This window comes from Falco cherrug, chromosome 4 (genome assembly GCF_023634085.1).
Source record: "Falco cherrug isolate bFalChe1 chromosome 4, bFalChe1.pri, whole genome shotgun sequence".
Taxonomy (NCBI): Eukaryota; Metazoa; Chordata; class Aves; order Falconiformes; family Falconidae; genus Falco; species Falco cherrug.
In genome coordinates, this window is record NC_073700.1 from 96,588,925 (window position 1) to 96,606,686 (window position 17,762).

Below are 17,762 nucleotides of genomic sequence, written 5' to 3' on the forward strand. Positions count from 1 at the left end.
AGTCATCTGAACACAATATATACTATTACTGAACCTGAACTTTAGAATTTTAGTTATTTTTAGTCATGCTAATAATGATGCTCGGTTTTGTTCTTCGCTAAGTTGACTTAGTTTTCTGTGCATTTGTGTGAAGATGCTCAACTGAAGAGGAGTTATTTAGGAATTGCTTCTTGATACTCTTAATCCTTTCTATATGCTGTATTACTGCTTTATATATGATGATCATCTGATTTCTGTTTTTACCAGTAACTTGGGAGGTTTCAGAGATGTAAAAGTATTTTCTTGTTGTTGTTGTTCTTTACAGGTTGCAAACAATCTTTGCAAAATTTGATGAAGTAAGAAACTCTGGAAATATGATTTTAAGTAGTGTCAGTGGTGAGTACGAAAGATCTTTTATTTATAATCATCTTTAGATTAATACTAGATAAATACATATGAGCATTATTAATTTGAGGTGATTGACTAGAAACCTATGTAACTATTAAGAAAATGAGACAGTGAAACTTATGCCGTGTTACTGGAAGTATTTGCTGGACTGCAGTAAGAATGCAATTGGAAGAGGTGTTGAAACTGCATGGAAACGAGCAGTGAATCTTTAACAAGTTACATGTGTGCTCAGTAGAGGATAGAAGAATGCTGCAAAGTGTTTGTGCATGGGAAAAAAAGATCAGATGAACCTCTATCCTATCTTACAGTATGTTTCTAAAAGAAAATGGTAATTTACTGATGGATGTGTTTGATTTCTTCTCAGTTAAAATGATGAGTAATGATTATGATACCTGGAGTTTCATAGAAATGAGTGACTGTACCATTTGAAGACACTGAAATGTTGAGGTTAAGACTTTACTGAGTTGCAGTTCTTTATTTTTGGTGTATTTCATGAAATGAAAATATTGTGTGGAGAATCCTTGCTGCTTCCTAATGCATTCTTGATATAATATTTTATAGTATGCAAGAGCAGAGCCATCATTCTTGCTTAAAACTATAATTTAAGAAAAAAAACCCTGTTACATAACAGCACGGCAAGAGAAGTGTTGTGGCAGTGGCTTTAATACAGTTTTTTTTGAAAGCTTCATTGTTTTCTGCAAGGAGTCAATAGGTCTTTTTTTATAGGGGAGGTTTTTCTGATGTTCATTTCCCTTTCAAAGTAACTATACTGACTAAAGAGGTGGCCCTGCTAGAACTAAAAAGTGTTAACTGTAAGAGTAGAAATATGAGGAATTTTTATGATTTGTTAATGTATTCAGGTGTATATTTTCATTTAAAATATTCTCGCCCTTTTGCTGTTAGTGTGAAAACAGGCCAGACTGTAGGTTCAAAGGAATGTGCTTTTACAACCTTTCCTTTGAGGTAGTAAGAGTTTCCATTCTACAGTCTGCTTTGAGATAAAATGTTGCTGTTTCTGAACTCCTAAAATATTTTTTTAAGGATTAATTTTTTTTTTAAAAAAAACCAACACCCCCCCCCCCCAAAAAAAAAACCAAAAAAAAAACAAAAACCAAAAAAACAAAACAAAACAAAAAAACACCAACAAAACACCAACAACAAAACCAAGATACTAATTTTTGGGAAAAATGTGTCGCATAAATGTTCTGTTAGATTGTAAATTTACTCATTGTGGAAGGGTAAACCATTATCTTTAGCATTTAAACTTAATACTGCTGCATAGGTTTAAGAGGTTCAAATATGCATTTTTGATGTATTTTTTGTCTGTTGGTAGTTCTCAGGAGAACAGAGAAAAACCATGTGAAGGAATATAAATGCATTGGAGTAATTTAAATATATATGAAAACATGAATACAACATTGCCAGACTAGTTTAGCACATCTGAGCTTTTTGTATCTATTTTAAGAGAGTTGATTAAGGGGTTTTTTAAGGCCATTTTTATCTCATCTGTAAAGTGCAGATATTAATACTGCTGTACAACAGTATAAACCAGTTCTGTCTTATAGTGGCAATTTTTATGTAAAAGTTACTATGATTCTGGTTTGGTACCCTAGAGACAGAATCCCTCTTATATGTAGGTTTCAGTATTTTTGCTTGGACTTAGTTTATCAGTTGTATCTATCTAGGTGATTTTTTTAATGTTATTGAAAAGATACTGTTCCACTGTTAGTGCTTTATCTTGGCTTTGTCCTTCATTATTCTCTGAAGGACAATTTATATTTACTGCTTGCACGTGTAGATTAAAGTTACTGTTGAATTACTGTAGCCTTGTTACCAGCTTTTGTTTTAGCTTTATCAAATATCTCTGGATAAAGGCCAGACTGTAATGTCTAAATACATCTGTTACAGTGTTGAGGATGTTTGGGTGTTTTTTTTAGTGCTTTGGATATTTTGGGTAGGGATTGGGAAGGTAGGGAGGGAGAAGGGTTGTGTTTCCAAAGGAAGAGGGGGAGGGGTGAGAAGAGAGGGCAAAGAACTGTTCAACAGGCTTTAATATAATTAGACTGGCGCAGCTCTATAGTGGACCTTTTTACAGCAAAAAGACTGTCTTTTTGCCAGATTGAGTTACTTTCCCAAATACCTTGACTGTACTGATGAGGGTTCTCTTCAGGGTGTGATGGGTAGGGAAGGACTCACTAACACAGCAGTGGAAGATAATCAGCTTCTTCATAGTGCTGAGTGACACTGCTATGGTAGTAAATATTTGTTGTGTTGACCTAGTTTCTGAGAATCCAGAGGTGTGACTTCAGTATTGTTTGATAAAAGAATCCGATGTCAGTTGTTCGTCTCTTTATTCAGTGTGTAATTAGGAGGGGGGGGGGAAATCCCCAAACCCTCAAAACTCACATCTTTAAATGAACTGAATACAAGAGTGTTTTCCATTTAAACAAAAAAAGTATTTAAAAAATCAAAACAAATACATATTTTTAAAAAAATTGTGTTAACGTCATAAAACACGTGACAGGTTTTAAAAACATCATATTGGTATGCTTAGATATGTGGGAGAAATATAGAGAGGAGAGGAAAAGATACACCTGCAGTCTTGTGCACTGGTAGATTTAATATTGTTATCCCTGTGACTGTGTTGAAGCGTACCTAGTGTGAACGGTCCCTTTAGTCTTGTGTTGCCATCTTACTTTTTTCAGTCTGAGTCCTGGTGAAATTGTAAAGAGGAGGAGGGCAGCACGTTACTGTTAAGAGACTGATATCTTCTTGAAGGATAGGTGAGGTGAGAAGCATATTGAAACAAGTATGGATGGAGTAATTGGGGCAGGATGTAGTAAGGAGCTTCAAAAAAGTTTTTGCTACATAAGATGGGAGTCTAGTTCTTTTGCTTGATAAAGATGATCTACAGGCTTAAATAATACCACGCTGCTAACTTGCCTGTCCATCTGGCCTTTGGTTTCTTTTTTTTTTTTATTATTTTTCCCCCTTCTCCCATCTTCTGTTGCCTTCAGATGTGGATAGTAAAAACATACATCATGTCTTCAGTGTCAATTATGTGAATGAATTAGCTGCTATGAAAACCTTGGGGTTTTTTTACATTCATAATGATGTTGCTTATTAAGAGAATTGTATTGGGATGTTTGCCTGTTTAGCAAAATCTTGCACAGTTGTTTTGTCCTTTCACTTGACTAGAAATGTATGTGTTCCTGCAGACTGGAGAAATCTCTTTAAAGCACCTCCCCATTTTTCAGCAAATGAATGTTCATTTCTATGGAAACAGAACTGGCAGCCAATCTCAAAGCTGCAAAAGCACTTGTTTCTGCTGCCTGAGGTTTGTAAATACTGTTTTCTCTAAGAGAATTTAAACAGACTCCTGTATTGGGTAGTAGTGTAAATTTTGAGACAGGGAATTAAGAGAAAAGTAGGGAAAATAATAGTAATATTGAGCTCTCTACTTTGCCTCATTCAGCAGAGTGATTTGAGCCAAGGAGAAATCGCACATCTCTACTCAACCCATGTAATTTTCCCATTTTAATGGTATGCATCATAGTGTTAGCTTTACAAACATAAATTGTGACAGGTCGGGTACAGTGATGTTAGTATCAAGGTTGTGGGGGAGCTGTGTTACAGCTCAGCTCAACATTTAGTTACACATTGCTGTATAGGTTCTTAAAAAAAAGGAGGCAGAGGGGGAATAAAAATCCATTGTACAAGTGTGTGTCTGTATTTCCACATCATGCACTTGTTTTTTATTTCTCTTTGTTGTTTTCTTTTTGGAAAGATAGTCACTGTGGAGACAACGATGGCGTGCTCTGACAGAGCTCAGCAGTGTGGCACAGGGTGAATGAATGTATATAGTGTGGGAAAGACAGAAACTGGTGGTAACAGCCGTGACGACTATACAGGGGTTTGAGCTACATGTATTTCGTTTGCAGCTCCGTGCGAATGGTCAGGATGTAGCTCACGGCATTTAAAATTTCAGCCGTTGCTCTCGCCGGTTTATAATTTTAAATAGGAAAATTCCCTGACCAGTGGAGCACAGGGGTCGGTTTAAGCCCACTGGGAAAGCAGGTGATGCTTCTGCTGGTTTTAAGGAACTTGGTGTGGGTTTCTGAGTTGTTACCAGGGAGCCCTGTGCTGGCCTCCTGCAGGCGGCCTCTGTGCCCCTTGTCCTCCTAAACTTTTCCTTAGGCAAGACAAAGTAAATTGGAACTCCTTTTTTTATTTTTTTTCTTTTTTAACCGCTTTATTGGATTGCACTCTTCCTACCTTCAGTATGGCGCTTAGAGCGCTGGTTTGGGCAGGAGCTGTGACCAAAAGGGCCAGGTTTGGGTAGGTCTTCGCTCCAGTTCCCTGCCCTGCGATACCTGCACGCTGTAGGCGGCTGTTTCTCTGAAGAATTTTGGGGGTTTGCAGACGCGGTGGTCAGGGCGCGGGCCGGCCGCTGCTCCCCCCGGCTTTATTTCGTTTCCCGGCTGCCCGGGGTCGGCTTGTCTCCGGCGGCGCGCCGGCCGCCATGCGGGCAGCGGCGAGGCTCTCGCACCGTGCTGCGCGGGGCACAGCTTCACCTGGCTGCCGGCGCGTCCCCTCACGGCCGTGCCGTGCCGTGCCGGGCGGCTCCGCGCTCCACCGGGGCCGGGCCGGGCGGGGAGGGGGCCCCGCGGGCACGTGACGGCGGGGCGGAGCGCGGCGGGAGCGCCCGGCGGGCCGGGGTCAGGCGCGGCGGCTGGGAGGCGCTTCCCGCGCGAGGCGGGACTGCTATTTTGAAGCGGGGCGGCGGCCGTGGCGGCAGGGAGCCGCTACCCGCCGCGCCCGCCCGCGGCATGATGGCTGTGGGGGACGGTGAGTGCGCGGCGCTGCCCCGGCTGGGGGACGTGGGGGTCTCTGTGTGTGTGTGTGTAGCCGTGTGGGGGCGCGGGGCTGCCCGGGGAGCGGTGCCGTATCGTGCGGGTCGGTGAAGGGCGCTCGGTGGCCCCAGGGGCCCGCCGGGCCGGGGATGCCCGGCGATGAGGGGAAGGCGGGCTGCGCGTCCCTTGCTGCGCCTCCCCGAGCGAGGTCTGACTGCATTACGCGCGCTGAGCCTCCTGTGTGGCGGTTGACATCTTCGCCCGCTGCAGTTGGCTGCGGCCGGGGGCGGCCCTGGGCGGGCAGCAGCAGCTCCGGCCCCGCTTCTCATCTTCGGGCGGGCGCGGATTTCTGCCGTGGGCCCTGACCTTCCTTATTTACAGGGCTGGCAGTTTCCGCTCTGCATTTTCATGTGAGCGTTCTGTGTACCCCCCTTGGCTCGGCGTTACTTGTGTTAGCCGGCTCGGTAAGATAAGACGGAATTTACTACACCGCTCTGTAAACAAGCGAGTATTCATCTGCGCCGTTCTGTGGAGAAATTCACAGTAATTCGGCGTAGCCGCAAAATAAGTGCCTCGTTTCCAGGGCTAGGAATATATATTTAATAAAGACACGGGATATTACCGCGTTTCCTCCTCTGCACAATGTATTGTTACACAAACCAGTGGAAAGTAGGTCAGTAAAGCAGCATCCACTATGTTGTGGTCTTTTGATTAAAAACCGGACATACGTTTTATTTTTATCACCTCTCTTGGTTTTGCATGACAGCCAGGTTCTTTGAACTTAATGACTTGGTGAGTTTCTATCTATGTGTTATTATTTTCAGAGAAACTTAAGAAGTGTTCGTTTGACTTGCAGCAAGTTTAGGAATATAGTAGGAGGGCCGTGCTTTTAGAAATGGTTATATATATAGTTTTAAATAACATCAGGGAAGATGGTCTTAAAAAGATAATATACTTCAGATGAAGGTGCATATTTTATCAGAATTTGCAAAAACGTCAGTAGTGAGAGTCCCGAGAGAAGTCCTTTCCATAAGGTGTCCCGAAATGTGTGTTTTTTCCTTTAGTACTCTGATATGTTAGGGACCGAAAAAGATGATTGGTGTGACCAGAGCAGTGAAATTAAGGCTGGACTGTATAGTTTAAAAATATTAGAGCAGTTCTCTGATGTTTGTGTTTTTGTTTGTGCACTGCAAGATGCAAGGGAAGTTATGGTCTTTGTAGAGCTAAACATACAGTACTCTTTCTTGTAGAGTTTTGTGGGGGTGTTTTTGCTTGTGTTTTTTTTTTTTTTCCTAGGAATGTTTTTCTTTGCCTTTGTTTCCTTCCTATGAAGCAGCTCTGTTTTCCATGGTGTAAACATGGATTGTGGTACCTTGCAGATCAAGGATGCAAGCTGTAGCATGTTAAGAAATAACTGTATTCCCTAGGCAAAGCCATAGGATTTTTGTGGTTCTGTAATGGTCGAGGTTTATGAAGTGAGGGTGGCTGCGGAGCTCTCTTCTGTATAATTTAATTCGCCATTAACAAAGACACTAAGAACAAAGTACTGTTCAGGCAGTCAGCTGACATTCTGTGTAGGAGCTTTGAGCAATAATGCCAGATACAATTAACAGTGTGTAGGATGATTATGTAGCTGTTGGTCTCTCTTAAAACTACCGCTTACCACATTTACAAGGAATTCAGTCTTCTGACGTGTTACGAAACTGCTAGGGAAAACAAAACCTTAGTTACTACTAAGAAAACTTTTGATCTTTCTTTTGAATTTAGTGTAGTTTTGCCATGGTCTTTCGGTTTGCAAATATCATGTGCATCTTCCTAGTATATGCAGCCTCGAAGAAACAGTGTTTTAAGGTTAGTGATTCTGCAGCCTTTGAGAAATGTCATTGACAAAGTGTCACTTCGTTGTGGCCAGTCTGTGTGTTTATTATTTGTGAGACTGTGCTGATTTTCTGGAAGGTGTTGTGCAAATACCTCAGATAACAGATTTTTTTAGATTTGATTTTATTTGGTTTGCTCACTCAATCAGCCTAGATATGTTACTAAATTGCAGAGTGTGTTTGGAAATGCTATATAGAGGTGGTAATTTCAACATCTTGAATGCAAGACGCTGGCTTATTGTAACCTTTTGGAATTTTCTTCCATTTCTTGAGCACAAGCAGAAATGTAAATAAAATGTGCTGCTTAACAGTTGAATCTTAATCTGGTTTCCCAAGTAAAGATTAAAGGGAAAAGCCAGATTTTCTGCTTGCCCCCACATTAACTGTCTGAAGCTCTCCGATCTTGTGTTGGAAGAATGTCTGGGGCGGGGGGAGGGAATAGTGCTGTGCTTGTGGACCAGCAAACAATTGGACTGTTACTTCTACTGTACTGAATGTGTGCCAGTAGGAAAGCATGCACCATCTCACTTGTAAAGGCATTTCACATATTTGTGTGAATGTAGGGTCTGTGTTTGGCCCTGCAAGTTGTGTTCTGAGGCTGCTGAGGAAAACCAGTCAGGAACCGTTCCTGGCTCTGGATTTCTTGTTCCTTGGAGCGGATAATGCATTTCTGCCCTTATCCTTTGATAACCAGATTAGAGTGTTTAGGAGGTTGCAAACAGAGTTGCAGTGTGATGCATCATGTTGTGCGTTATGTTCAGTGTTTGTAATTCAGTGGCTTCCATCAGGGCTTTGTTACCTTGTTTGTTGGTCTGTGTCATCTTATTTCATAGGTAAGGGACTGTCTTGCTCCCAGTTGAACAAGGTAATTAGAATAAGGACAAAATTACCTGCCTAAAACTATGAGGGGCCATGAAGGGAAGATTAGATACAGGTTTTCTTAAGATGTACTACACATATTGCAGTACCAGACATAAGGTATTTCGAGGGCTATCCAAAAGCATATAATCAGCTTTGTAAGAGGACATATTTGGTGCACACCTTTGTTGCACTAGTATATGCTGAGTATGCTGTTTTGAATCACGCAATGAATTAGATAAATCTACTTCTTAATTTATTAGTGGATTTTTATTTAAATGGCATCCAATGTAAAGATGTTTCATGACTTTAAATACTTGTCACATTTCAGATGATAAAGCACATGTGACTGGTTTATGAATAGGAATTATCTTTCTGTCTCACTACATACGCATAACAAATTACGGGTTTGTCTTCTTTTGAAATACTTCATTAATGGATGCATGGTCCTAGAGCACAAGAACAATTATCTTCCATTCCCTGATGTTTTTCTGAGGGAAGGCTGTCTTCCTAAGTCTTTAATCTGATTAGGAGTTTCTGTATGGTGTGGGTGCTGTACAGCTTTAATACTTTACTTTTGACTGAAAAAAAGATTGGGCATATTAAAGCTACAGAGGCTGTAGTGATGTTTGAGACATGAGCTTGATTTAAAATGTATATATAATTGTAGTGCATGTGCATTTCCAACGTGTGTTTCTTACTTTCCTTTCCTCTGGTAGGTTGGAGGACGCTTTTTAAACCCAGAGTCCTGTGAATGATGGTAGTAAAACAATTACGACACTGGCCTAGAAATTGAGCAGGATATAACTGTGGTGCTTTGTACCATTCAGAGCTGTTTCCTGAGTGAAAAGAAAAAAAGATAGTAGCTGAAGTTTTTTCTGGGGAACAGAAATGCATCACTTGTTCCCTTTTCTGTTCTTCTTTGGGCCTGGTGTTTGGTTTTTTAACATGCTGACTGTGCCTGGACTGGCTCTTGTGCCTGTAATTGCTCCGCAACCTTCCTCTTCCGTTTATTAAGCAGTTAGTGAGGCACATTGGCTTGGGAAATGGCTTTACTCAGTTGTGCCTGAGAGAGGAAGGACTGATAGCATGAGTTGGAATTCGATTGCTGTTCAGAACCAAACCAGTGCAAAGCTTCTTTTCACAGTAAGGTCATATGCTACTGCCAGTGATTAACATAGATTCTGAGTAGTGTTTTGTCTATAAAGTGCACGTACCGTTGCTAATAGCAGTAAAAGAACAGAGGGACAGTGAAACAACTGAGTGGGTGAGGGAGGGAATGTGTAAAGAAGCCAAGGGCTATATGAAAACACACAGTTTCTACTCAGGGAGTGGATGAATAGAGCAAGGTTCAACACTGATGTGAATAAAAACAATTCAAGGAAGAAATATGTGATTCAAGCATTTCTTAAAAACCAAAGCTGCAAATGTATGACAAATAGAGTTATTTTTCTCAAAGCCAACATAGATTCTGGAGTGATAACTGCGCTTCGATTTTTTTAATGTTCTAGAAAAATAACTACAAGTAAGTTTTGTTGTCTTGTTTCTAAATGACATTTTTGATTTGTCAATGAATTTTTGGTGTTCAGTTCTGAGAAACTTGTGTGCAGGGGTGGTGGTGGTGGCAGTTTTCATTAAACATGAAACACCAGTACATTAAAAGATTTCTAGATATGCTTAATCTGGCATCCAAAAGTGTTGGTTGCATTTGGAGTCCGTTTGTTTTCAAGAATAAGTTTGCATTTAAAAAAACCAAAACAAAACACCTTTGGTGTTTCAGTTGATACCTGTGTTTATTTTGAAACATCTTTGATTATTCCAGACTATTGCTAATATTAGGGGTTTTGGGTTTTTTTTGTTTGTCTTTTAAGAAGGTGTATTTTAAAATAAACATTAGAATTGCCAACAGCCCAAGGAGAAATTTAAGGTCTAGCAAGGATTTTATTTGACAGATGTTGCAAGACTCTTTCATGTGACTAATTGGATATTTGCCTTGCAGGGTTAATTTTCATCTGTTATCTATTACATAGGAGTAGACTTCCCTTACTGTTACATGTTATTGTTAACAAAGTCTTTCTGTAGTAAATACTGATGAGCAAGTAAGCTATAATTTGATCATTTCAGGTGTCTGAAATGCCTTCAGAGGTGAAGATTATGCTGTAGTATTCATCTGAATCAGAAATTCAACTCTGTATATTGTACTTATAAAAGTGCCTTACTTTTGAAGAATTGTGTTTGGGTTTTGTACATTCTTTGTAACCAACTATGCCTGTAGATTCTTACAAGAAGTAACTATAGTTTAAAACTCAAAGAAGCTTCACAGCTATATAGAGTATAGGGAACAAGATTTTCATGGTTAGTGGTTTAAAATTTTTCTGGTACAGCTTTGCATGTATTTAATTGATGTGAAAGTTCTTCCCTTCCACTGAGAAACTCTTAAAAGCCCCCAAAATAATGGATAGTTGGAACCTGAGAGAAGGTGAGAAGTTCTGGGATGAAGAACAAAGCTCTTAACCTGCAGAAGAAACTTACTCTTTTCAAATTAGGGGGTTTTTTTTCATCAAATACCAAAGAGCTCCATGACATTCCATGGTCACCTAAACAATTAACATAAGTAGATTTATATTTGTAAAAATAGTTTTATCACTGTGGATTGTTTTGTGTGTTGACATGATAAAAGTTCAATCAACTTACACAGTACAGCCATTGAACTTCAAGGTCAAAAACTTTTTGATGTAGATGATTTTTGTCTAGAACTGTGGTATTGAGCCGATTTTTGCAAACTCTTCAGAAACAGTTAGGGGAAGCAGCCAGTATGTATTATTCTGGGATTGCGTGATGTTTCCACGAAAGAAGAGGAGATCTATATACCAGATACTTGAGAACTCCCAGATCTGGGAAGTCCTTCCTATAAGAAGTCCAGTTTGAGGAGACTCTGTTGTCTTAAAATCATAGGTTTTGTCAACTACAGTGAATTTGCAGCATTGAAAATAAAGATAATTTGCTGTAATTTCTTAGCCTCCACTTCTGAATATGTGAGGTAGAGAACAGGTTGATCAGCGAGCTCAAAGACCATTAACAACCCTTTTTATTCTGTGCTGTGGCCTACACATTTTCATGTTCAGAGATTAATATTATTTCTAATTCCTAAACTACAGGGATTTAAAGTAAATTTAGAAAACCAAATCTCTTCACATCTTACTGGCTGTGTGTTCGTATTATACCTTCTGCTTCTAGAACCTGTGTTTTATTTGTGAATTTGCCTTGCTATTTTACATCTTAAGTGTACAAATTGATTTTAACACACAGAAGTTGGCCACACTAAAAAAGTAATGTGTTTGCTACTAGAATTATTTCTCTGATGATAGAAGTAAACTTGTCGCTGTCAGCCTCTGATAGTAAATCACGGTTTAAGCTCACTGTTTATAAACCTTCTTACTGATATTATATGATGTATATCACATGGCACTTTTCTGTGACATACACATGTTAAAGGTGAATGAGCATGGTCCTTAGCATCTGCTTCTCTTGCCTTTGTGTGATGCAATTGGTAATTTGAAGAATCAAATCATGAAATTCTTTTAAGTGTTTCTGTGTGAATGAGTTAAGTATTGCAAGTGCCACAAATGGTTTCTTCCTCAATGGGCATCAGTTGTTTGGCTTGGCTATGGACATTGATAATGCTAGTGATTTAACCTATAATGTGTTTAAATTGTCAGAAATGGCTATTCTTCAGTTTCTTCTGGAAAGTATGTCTGTGTCCTTTCTGTGTTTCCTTCCTTCCCCCTGCCCAAAAGACACATTACTTGTAAACTTTTCAGTGCTGGCCCTAGTGCAGTGTGGCCTAAAGCAGCAACATGGTACAATTGTTGAAGAAAAATACTTTTCAAAAAAGTTGCGATTTGATCTTGCATCCTATTTTAGCAGTTGTTTTGTCATGAAATCTGGAGACCCTGGCTGTCTTCTTTTCCCCCGTTACTGATAAAATTGTGTTTTGGTTACTAATAGGTTATACACTATTAGATGTTGATTCAGAACATGCCTGAGGAGAGTTGTAAATAAAGTGAAATTGATGATTTCTAAAGTACAGTAATATTGACTGCACCACCAGTTTTCAGTAAGTTGCTCTAAGTAGCATTTGGGAAATGTATAATAAAGGGAAGTCAGATTGCAAGAATATAAAACTGATTAAAGGATGGATTGATTTATTTATTAACAAACTTCCCTGGACTGTGGAAATAATTTTACAGGTGCCAAAAAGGTAAAAAATATAGCAAGATTTGCAGAAACTGTCTTCAACTTTATAAAAAATGAGAAAATAACTTCGGTTAAAGGAGATGCTCCAGAACCAGAAATTGGGATAGAGCTTTGCTTGGGAGCAAAATTAGCTCAGTTTCCTGTCTTACTCTTCTTTATTGCAGCTTGCTTTGGAACACGTATTTAAATTTTATCTTTCAGTCAGACAATAGTAAAATGAACTCTAAGAGTAGCTTTTCATTGGGATCAGGAAAATAATACTGGAGTATGTTATGTTTTTTCTGAATTAAATCTTTTCAGAACATACTCTTTCATGAAACTATTGAGGGAAATGGATAAAATTATTAGTATCATTAGAATAGGCCTGTGAGAAATGTGGATAATTATTGTGGCAAGTACCATTGCCATCCCTAAATATTTCTTTTCTGAAAGTCTGTGTTGGGTCTAGTCTCTTCTTTCCAGTTTTCCCTTCTTCTCTTTTGCTCTATTCATTTAGATGCATGTTTAAAAAAAACACACCCAAAACACAAACCAGAACACCAGAACACACAAAAAAAGCACATCTTGTGTGAGCCTCTTTCACTGTGTTGTAGCTGATTGATGGAGTGTAGGAGAGCTGTACTCTGCTTTGCTTGCTGAAAAGTTAGGGGAGCTTCCTTGGAATTTGAAATGGGATCAACAGCATAAATTTAACCGATGAATATTTGCCTCATTCCTGGCAACTCATAGTGGCCACTGCTCACTATGCTTTCTGCCTTTTTTTAATTACCTGTAGTCCACTGGAACTGCCTGAAAAACGGTCACGTGAAGGAACCCATTTGGGTTCACAGTTGCCTTTAGTACATTGAGGTTTTTTTGAACTAAGTTGTGTTATGTTGTATATGGCCACTTTTGTCCATGGGTGTTTTTTAAACACCCCCCGCCCCCCATGCATGCCCCCTCCCCCTGGTTACAGTGGAAAAAGGCATCTCTTTTGGTAAAGAGTTTGAGATTTTGCTCATTAGCATCAGAATATGTTGCAGAGAACGGGAGAACAGTTTGCCAGCACGGAATCATAGGTACAGTTGCCTCTTTCAGGAGTGCAAAGAGAAACAGAAGTGAAGTTAAATCTGTCAGTTAAATCAGGCTTCTTGTTGACTTCTGTCACTACGGTCTGTTATCTTCTGAAAAACCATGCTCCATCGTTGTGGGAAGCAGGTTTTTGTTTTTGAATAAGAATTTCTGTCCTAATGGTTCCAGATCCCTCTACTTGCTGCGGCACAGGGAGAATGCCCAGAAATTATGCCTTTGCAATGGATGTAAGCATCCTAGGTGTGATTCCACTGCTCAGACATAGGCGTCTAGTGCCACTTGAGGTGCCCTTGCAGTATCCACGCTAGCCACACGGAGCAAACAAGTGTGACATGAGACCTGCAAGAGATCAGTGCCCTTCTGGAATGTCAGCTGGCAGCCAGACAGGATACCCAGGACTGTCTAAACTGGTTTTAGATGACTGTGCTTAGGCAAATGAATCCTGTCCTTTTGTGTCAGGACAAACAGATTCGGGCTGTATGGAATGCCTGATGTGTAAGGGATAAAGTGCTCACTAAATGATGTGGAGCATTGGCTTGAAGTATGGATTAGGAGGATCAACTAACCTGATGCATCTGTAGTGCTTGCGGCTTCATTTTCATGCTTGACAGAAATTGTTGTAGGCTGTACCAATTCATCTGGAATTGAGCTAATGATCCTGTCCCAGATGTTCCAAGCAATTGATGCAGTCTGTGTTTGTAAATCACTGAAGGGAGACTGGTAGTCCCTGTCTTGGTAGGCGCAGGATGTGGCAATGACTTGGAAGAAGTAAGGAGTTCATCTGCTTGTCGTTGTTTTGCTTGGGTGCGATTTAGCAATCATGTTGTTACAAAGAGTTTGTGATGTGAAAGAGGAACTGTTAGCAGTAGTTCAAAACATTTAGTATCTCTTAGCAGTACTTGAAAGGAAAATGGATATAGGAAGGGCACATTTTTAACAAAAGTCCAAGTTTAGAAGTAGTTTTATTAAAGCTACTATGTTCTCTGGTTTGACAGTTGTCAATCTCATGTAAACTACTGCAAGTTGGTATTAACAGCCTTAGTAGATAACGTAAGATGTCGATGCTGATAGAGTATTGATATTGGCCTTTATGGCCGGCTTTAGTTCGGTGTTGCTGCAGGGGATTTGGTTTTTTTCTCCCTCTGTGGTGTTACTTGGAGATCTGCTTTGAGATCAGTTAACTTCTCATGGGCTGTTTCCGAGTAGCACGAGTAGAATATAGACCTATTTCTGCAGCTGTGTAGATGATTGATTCTGTTACTGTCTGTGCTTTCCAAGATGTTAGATATTAAATGTCACATGAATTCTATGAATCTTAAGACCAGTTAAGGTAAAGGCTTGAGTTGCAGTAACAATAAATATGTTTCAATTTAATTTTCTTGAAAAATAAAATATTATTCTCTCTAGATATGAAAAGTTTTAGATTCTCCTTCGTCTCTGGATACACCTGTAATCACCCTTACTGTTATATAGCAAAATCACAGTAAATAGGTTGTTTAGAAGTTTTTAGCATTGGGAATACCAGAATGTTCTTTGACTATCAAGTTTGATTTTAAATGCTTATCCTTTGATTTCTCTGAATAAGTTAAAAAACAGATACTACATACTTGTAATCTGGTCCTCAAGAGTAATGCTGCAAGGCACAAAGACAGCACATACAAGTTGCAGTTTGTTTCTTAAGAATTTTAGTATTTAAGCCTTTGCTATGGTTCAGAGTTTTGGTCTGTGTTTCTCATTGGTCAGGTTTGTCTGGATTTAATCTTTAAGACTAACTTAGGTAGTAAACCCCAAGTTTTGAAAGTGTGTGTGGTGAACTCTAGGGTCTGATGTGTCATGCAGGTTGGTTTGGTGGGTTTTTACAAACATTCCTTTGACTCCTGTGAAACGTTTTGTAGAAATGCACAGCAGTTCATTGATACCAATTCACTTGCTACACAGTACCAGTAGAACACTCTTCTGGGGTACAGATCTCTTTCCTACATTTGAAGAGAAAACTTGTAGCGCTTGGAAGTTGAATCTTCTGTTTCTAGCTTTCTGAAGATAAGAAAAACTATTTATTTTTATTCCCCTGCCCCCACTTTGAAGTTTTTCTCTTCCAGATGAACTTGTACCAGAATGAGAACACTTGCTTCATGTCAGGTTTCTTTGGGAACTTTTGGCAATACTAGATTTCCAAGCTCTTCTCTGTGGGGTGTGTTTACCTCCAAAACTCTTCTTACTCATTGCGATTTAAAATGAAAATACAGAGTACAAGAACAGTCTTGTGAGTTTTAACTGAGGTTCAGTGTCTTTCATTAATTATGATTTTTCATTTAAGATGTTCTGTACATTGCTAGCGATTTATACAGCAATTTATTCCTGGGTTTAACAGCTTAGAGCTTTGTTGTAAAATGTTGTTTTGGATAGTGCTTTCTCAGCTCTCAAGTGTATTTACATATGTAAAATTTGATAGGCTGAAAGTGTTTGGCCTTTAAAATCACCTGGAATTAAAATTATCTAGCTATTCTAGGATGAAAAAGCATCTGCATCCTTCAGATTTGTTTTGAAATACCAATTATATTTAGGGTTATGACTTCTATTGTAGAAATTAATTTTGTTTGCAGATGGGGTGAATCTAACATTACAGTCACAGTTTGATACTGACGGTACAGCCATCAGCAGCACCCTCTGCGTTTTTGGTGTTGGATGTTCCAACCTGGTCCATTGGCTAACCAAAGGCACGTAGTAAACAAGTTTGGCTCAGCTGGCTTGAGCAGAACTGCACCTTGATTATACCCTGCGGAGTAACCTTGAGCTGGGGTTCTGTATGTGGAAGTACATGGAAATGCTTTTATGGGAGCTACAAACAAGTGTACCATTGCACATGAATGAGAGCACATGAAAAGCGCGTCATACTGGAAGCAAATGCAATGCTTTTGTTTCATTAACTGCTATAAACACAGACTTTGGGTTTCAGATCTTCACAAATACGATTAAGCATCTTTCTGAGAATGGAGTGTCCCTGGAGATCACTTGGGGTTATGTTGTTGTTAGGGAAATAAAAGTGTAAAGGCCCAAAAGGGTAGGGGAAACCCCTGGTGTTTTTGTAAAAGACAGTACAAAATTTTCCTCTTGAGTTTTATTTAAAACCAAATAAACCTAAAACTGAAGAAACTCAGCTGCATTATCATTTTAGCCTTAGTGGAATTAAAACAGATCCTTTTCACCCATTAGTTTTATATATTTATGTTACTGTGCTACAATTTTGGAACACTTTTAGTGACTATAATTTTTAATTTGTTGTAACATAAATAATGAGAAGTCCAGTTAAGAACATCCATGTATCAGTGGTTGAGTTCTGTGTCTCTCAAAAACACAATGCATTTTAAATTGTTTGGGTTTTTTTTTTAAAGCTTGTTTTTATGTGGACTAAGAAACTGTTTGAAACTATTTTGTAGTGTAGATTTTTAATCCAGTGTTAACAATATTTTGAATATATGGAAAAAATTCTTTTAAGTAGGCAAAGTAATTTGACAGTATTAACAAGACCATTGTTTAATGTATTGTCCTGTAATTTGCACAGCATGTCAGTAGCTGGGAATGTTTGCATTTTTTCTGAAATTCTGTTTTTGCATTTTGCGGTTATGCAGCAGCTTCTGCAATTCTCCATCTTCAGTACTTCTGCGTAACAAATAACTTGGTAACAATAAAATTAATTTATGTGAACCTTTGGTTTCCCAAGTATGCTGTTTGGGGTTGTTCAGGTTTTCCTTGATTAGGAGGTTTTACATAAATGAGCAAATGCTCACTTACTATTTTTAATATTGTACTGCAAATAACTTTTTTTTCCAAAGGCTTCTTGTGTAATATTTGCATATCAATGGTGCATTGTAGTGCTGTTGGATAGTAACATGAAAGTCTAGCCTATTTTGTTAATCAAATCTAAAAATGCATCAACAAAACTGTTTTTATTTGAAAAGCATATTTTCACTCTTGATCAGTTTTTATGGTAGCATATTCATAGGTTAGTGTTGATCTGTTAATGCTATTAAAAAAATCTACAAGATACTACTTCATGCTATTTTAAAATTATCTGTAAAGTTGCAGGTATCCTAGGTATTCAGTATTACTATTTACACTTCTATTGTAGTGTTTGGTTCATTACACTTAATCTGGCATTTGGATTAGTGTTTTTTCCCTGTTGAAAAACCTTAATGTCTGGTTCTATTTAAGATACTAAAGAGTGAAAGCATCAGGAATCAAAATGTATTCTGCCTCAGCCAGTGTGCTGAGCGGGTGTGCTGTTTCCATGGCAACGCACAGGCTGGGGGGGGGAGCTGATGCCTACCCCCCCATTCTGAGAGTTTACATATCCAGACATGATTATTCTTAGCAAGATTCTCTTAAAAATCAGTTTTTGTAGGAGAGAAGGAAATGATGTTAGTGAAAATAGTCAGTATACATCCAAATGTTTCTTGTG

General features: G+C 39.0%; 1 protein-coding gene across 24 annotated transcripts in view; it reads left to right on the forward strand.

Moving 5' to 3' along the window:
* CLASP2 (cytoplasmic linker associated protein 2) overlaps positions 1–17,762 on the forward strand; it is a 146,751-nt gene that overhangs the window by 36,712 nt on the left and 92,277 nt on the right. For 23 of the 24 annotated variants that reach the window (XM_055710468.1, XM_055710471.1, XM_055710469.1 and 20 more), the window contains one exon: positions 305–375. In XM_055710468.1, coding sequence (XP_055566443.1) covers positions 305–375 — 71 coding nt within the window. Of the gene's footprint in view, positions 1–304; positions 376–5,099; positions 5,236–17,762 lie in introns of those variants that run through there. The other variant, XM_055710490.1, reaches the window with a different exon arrangement.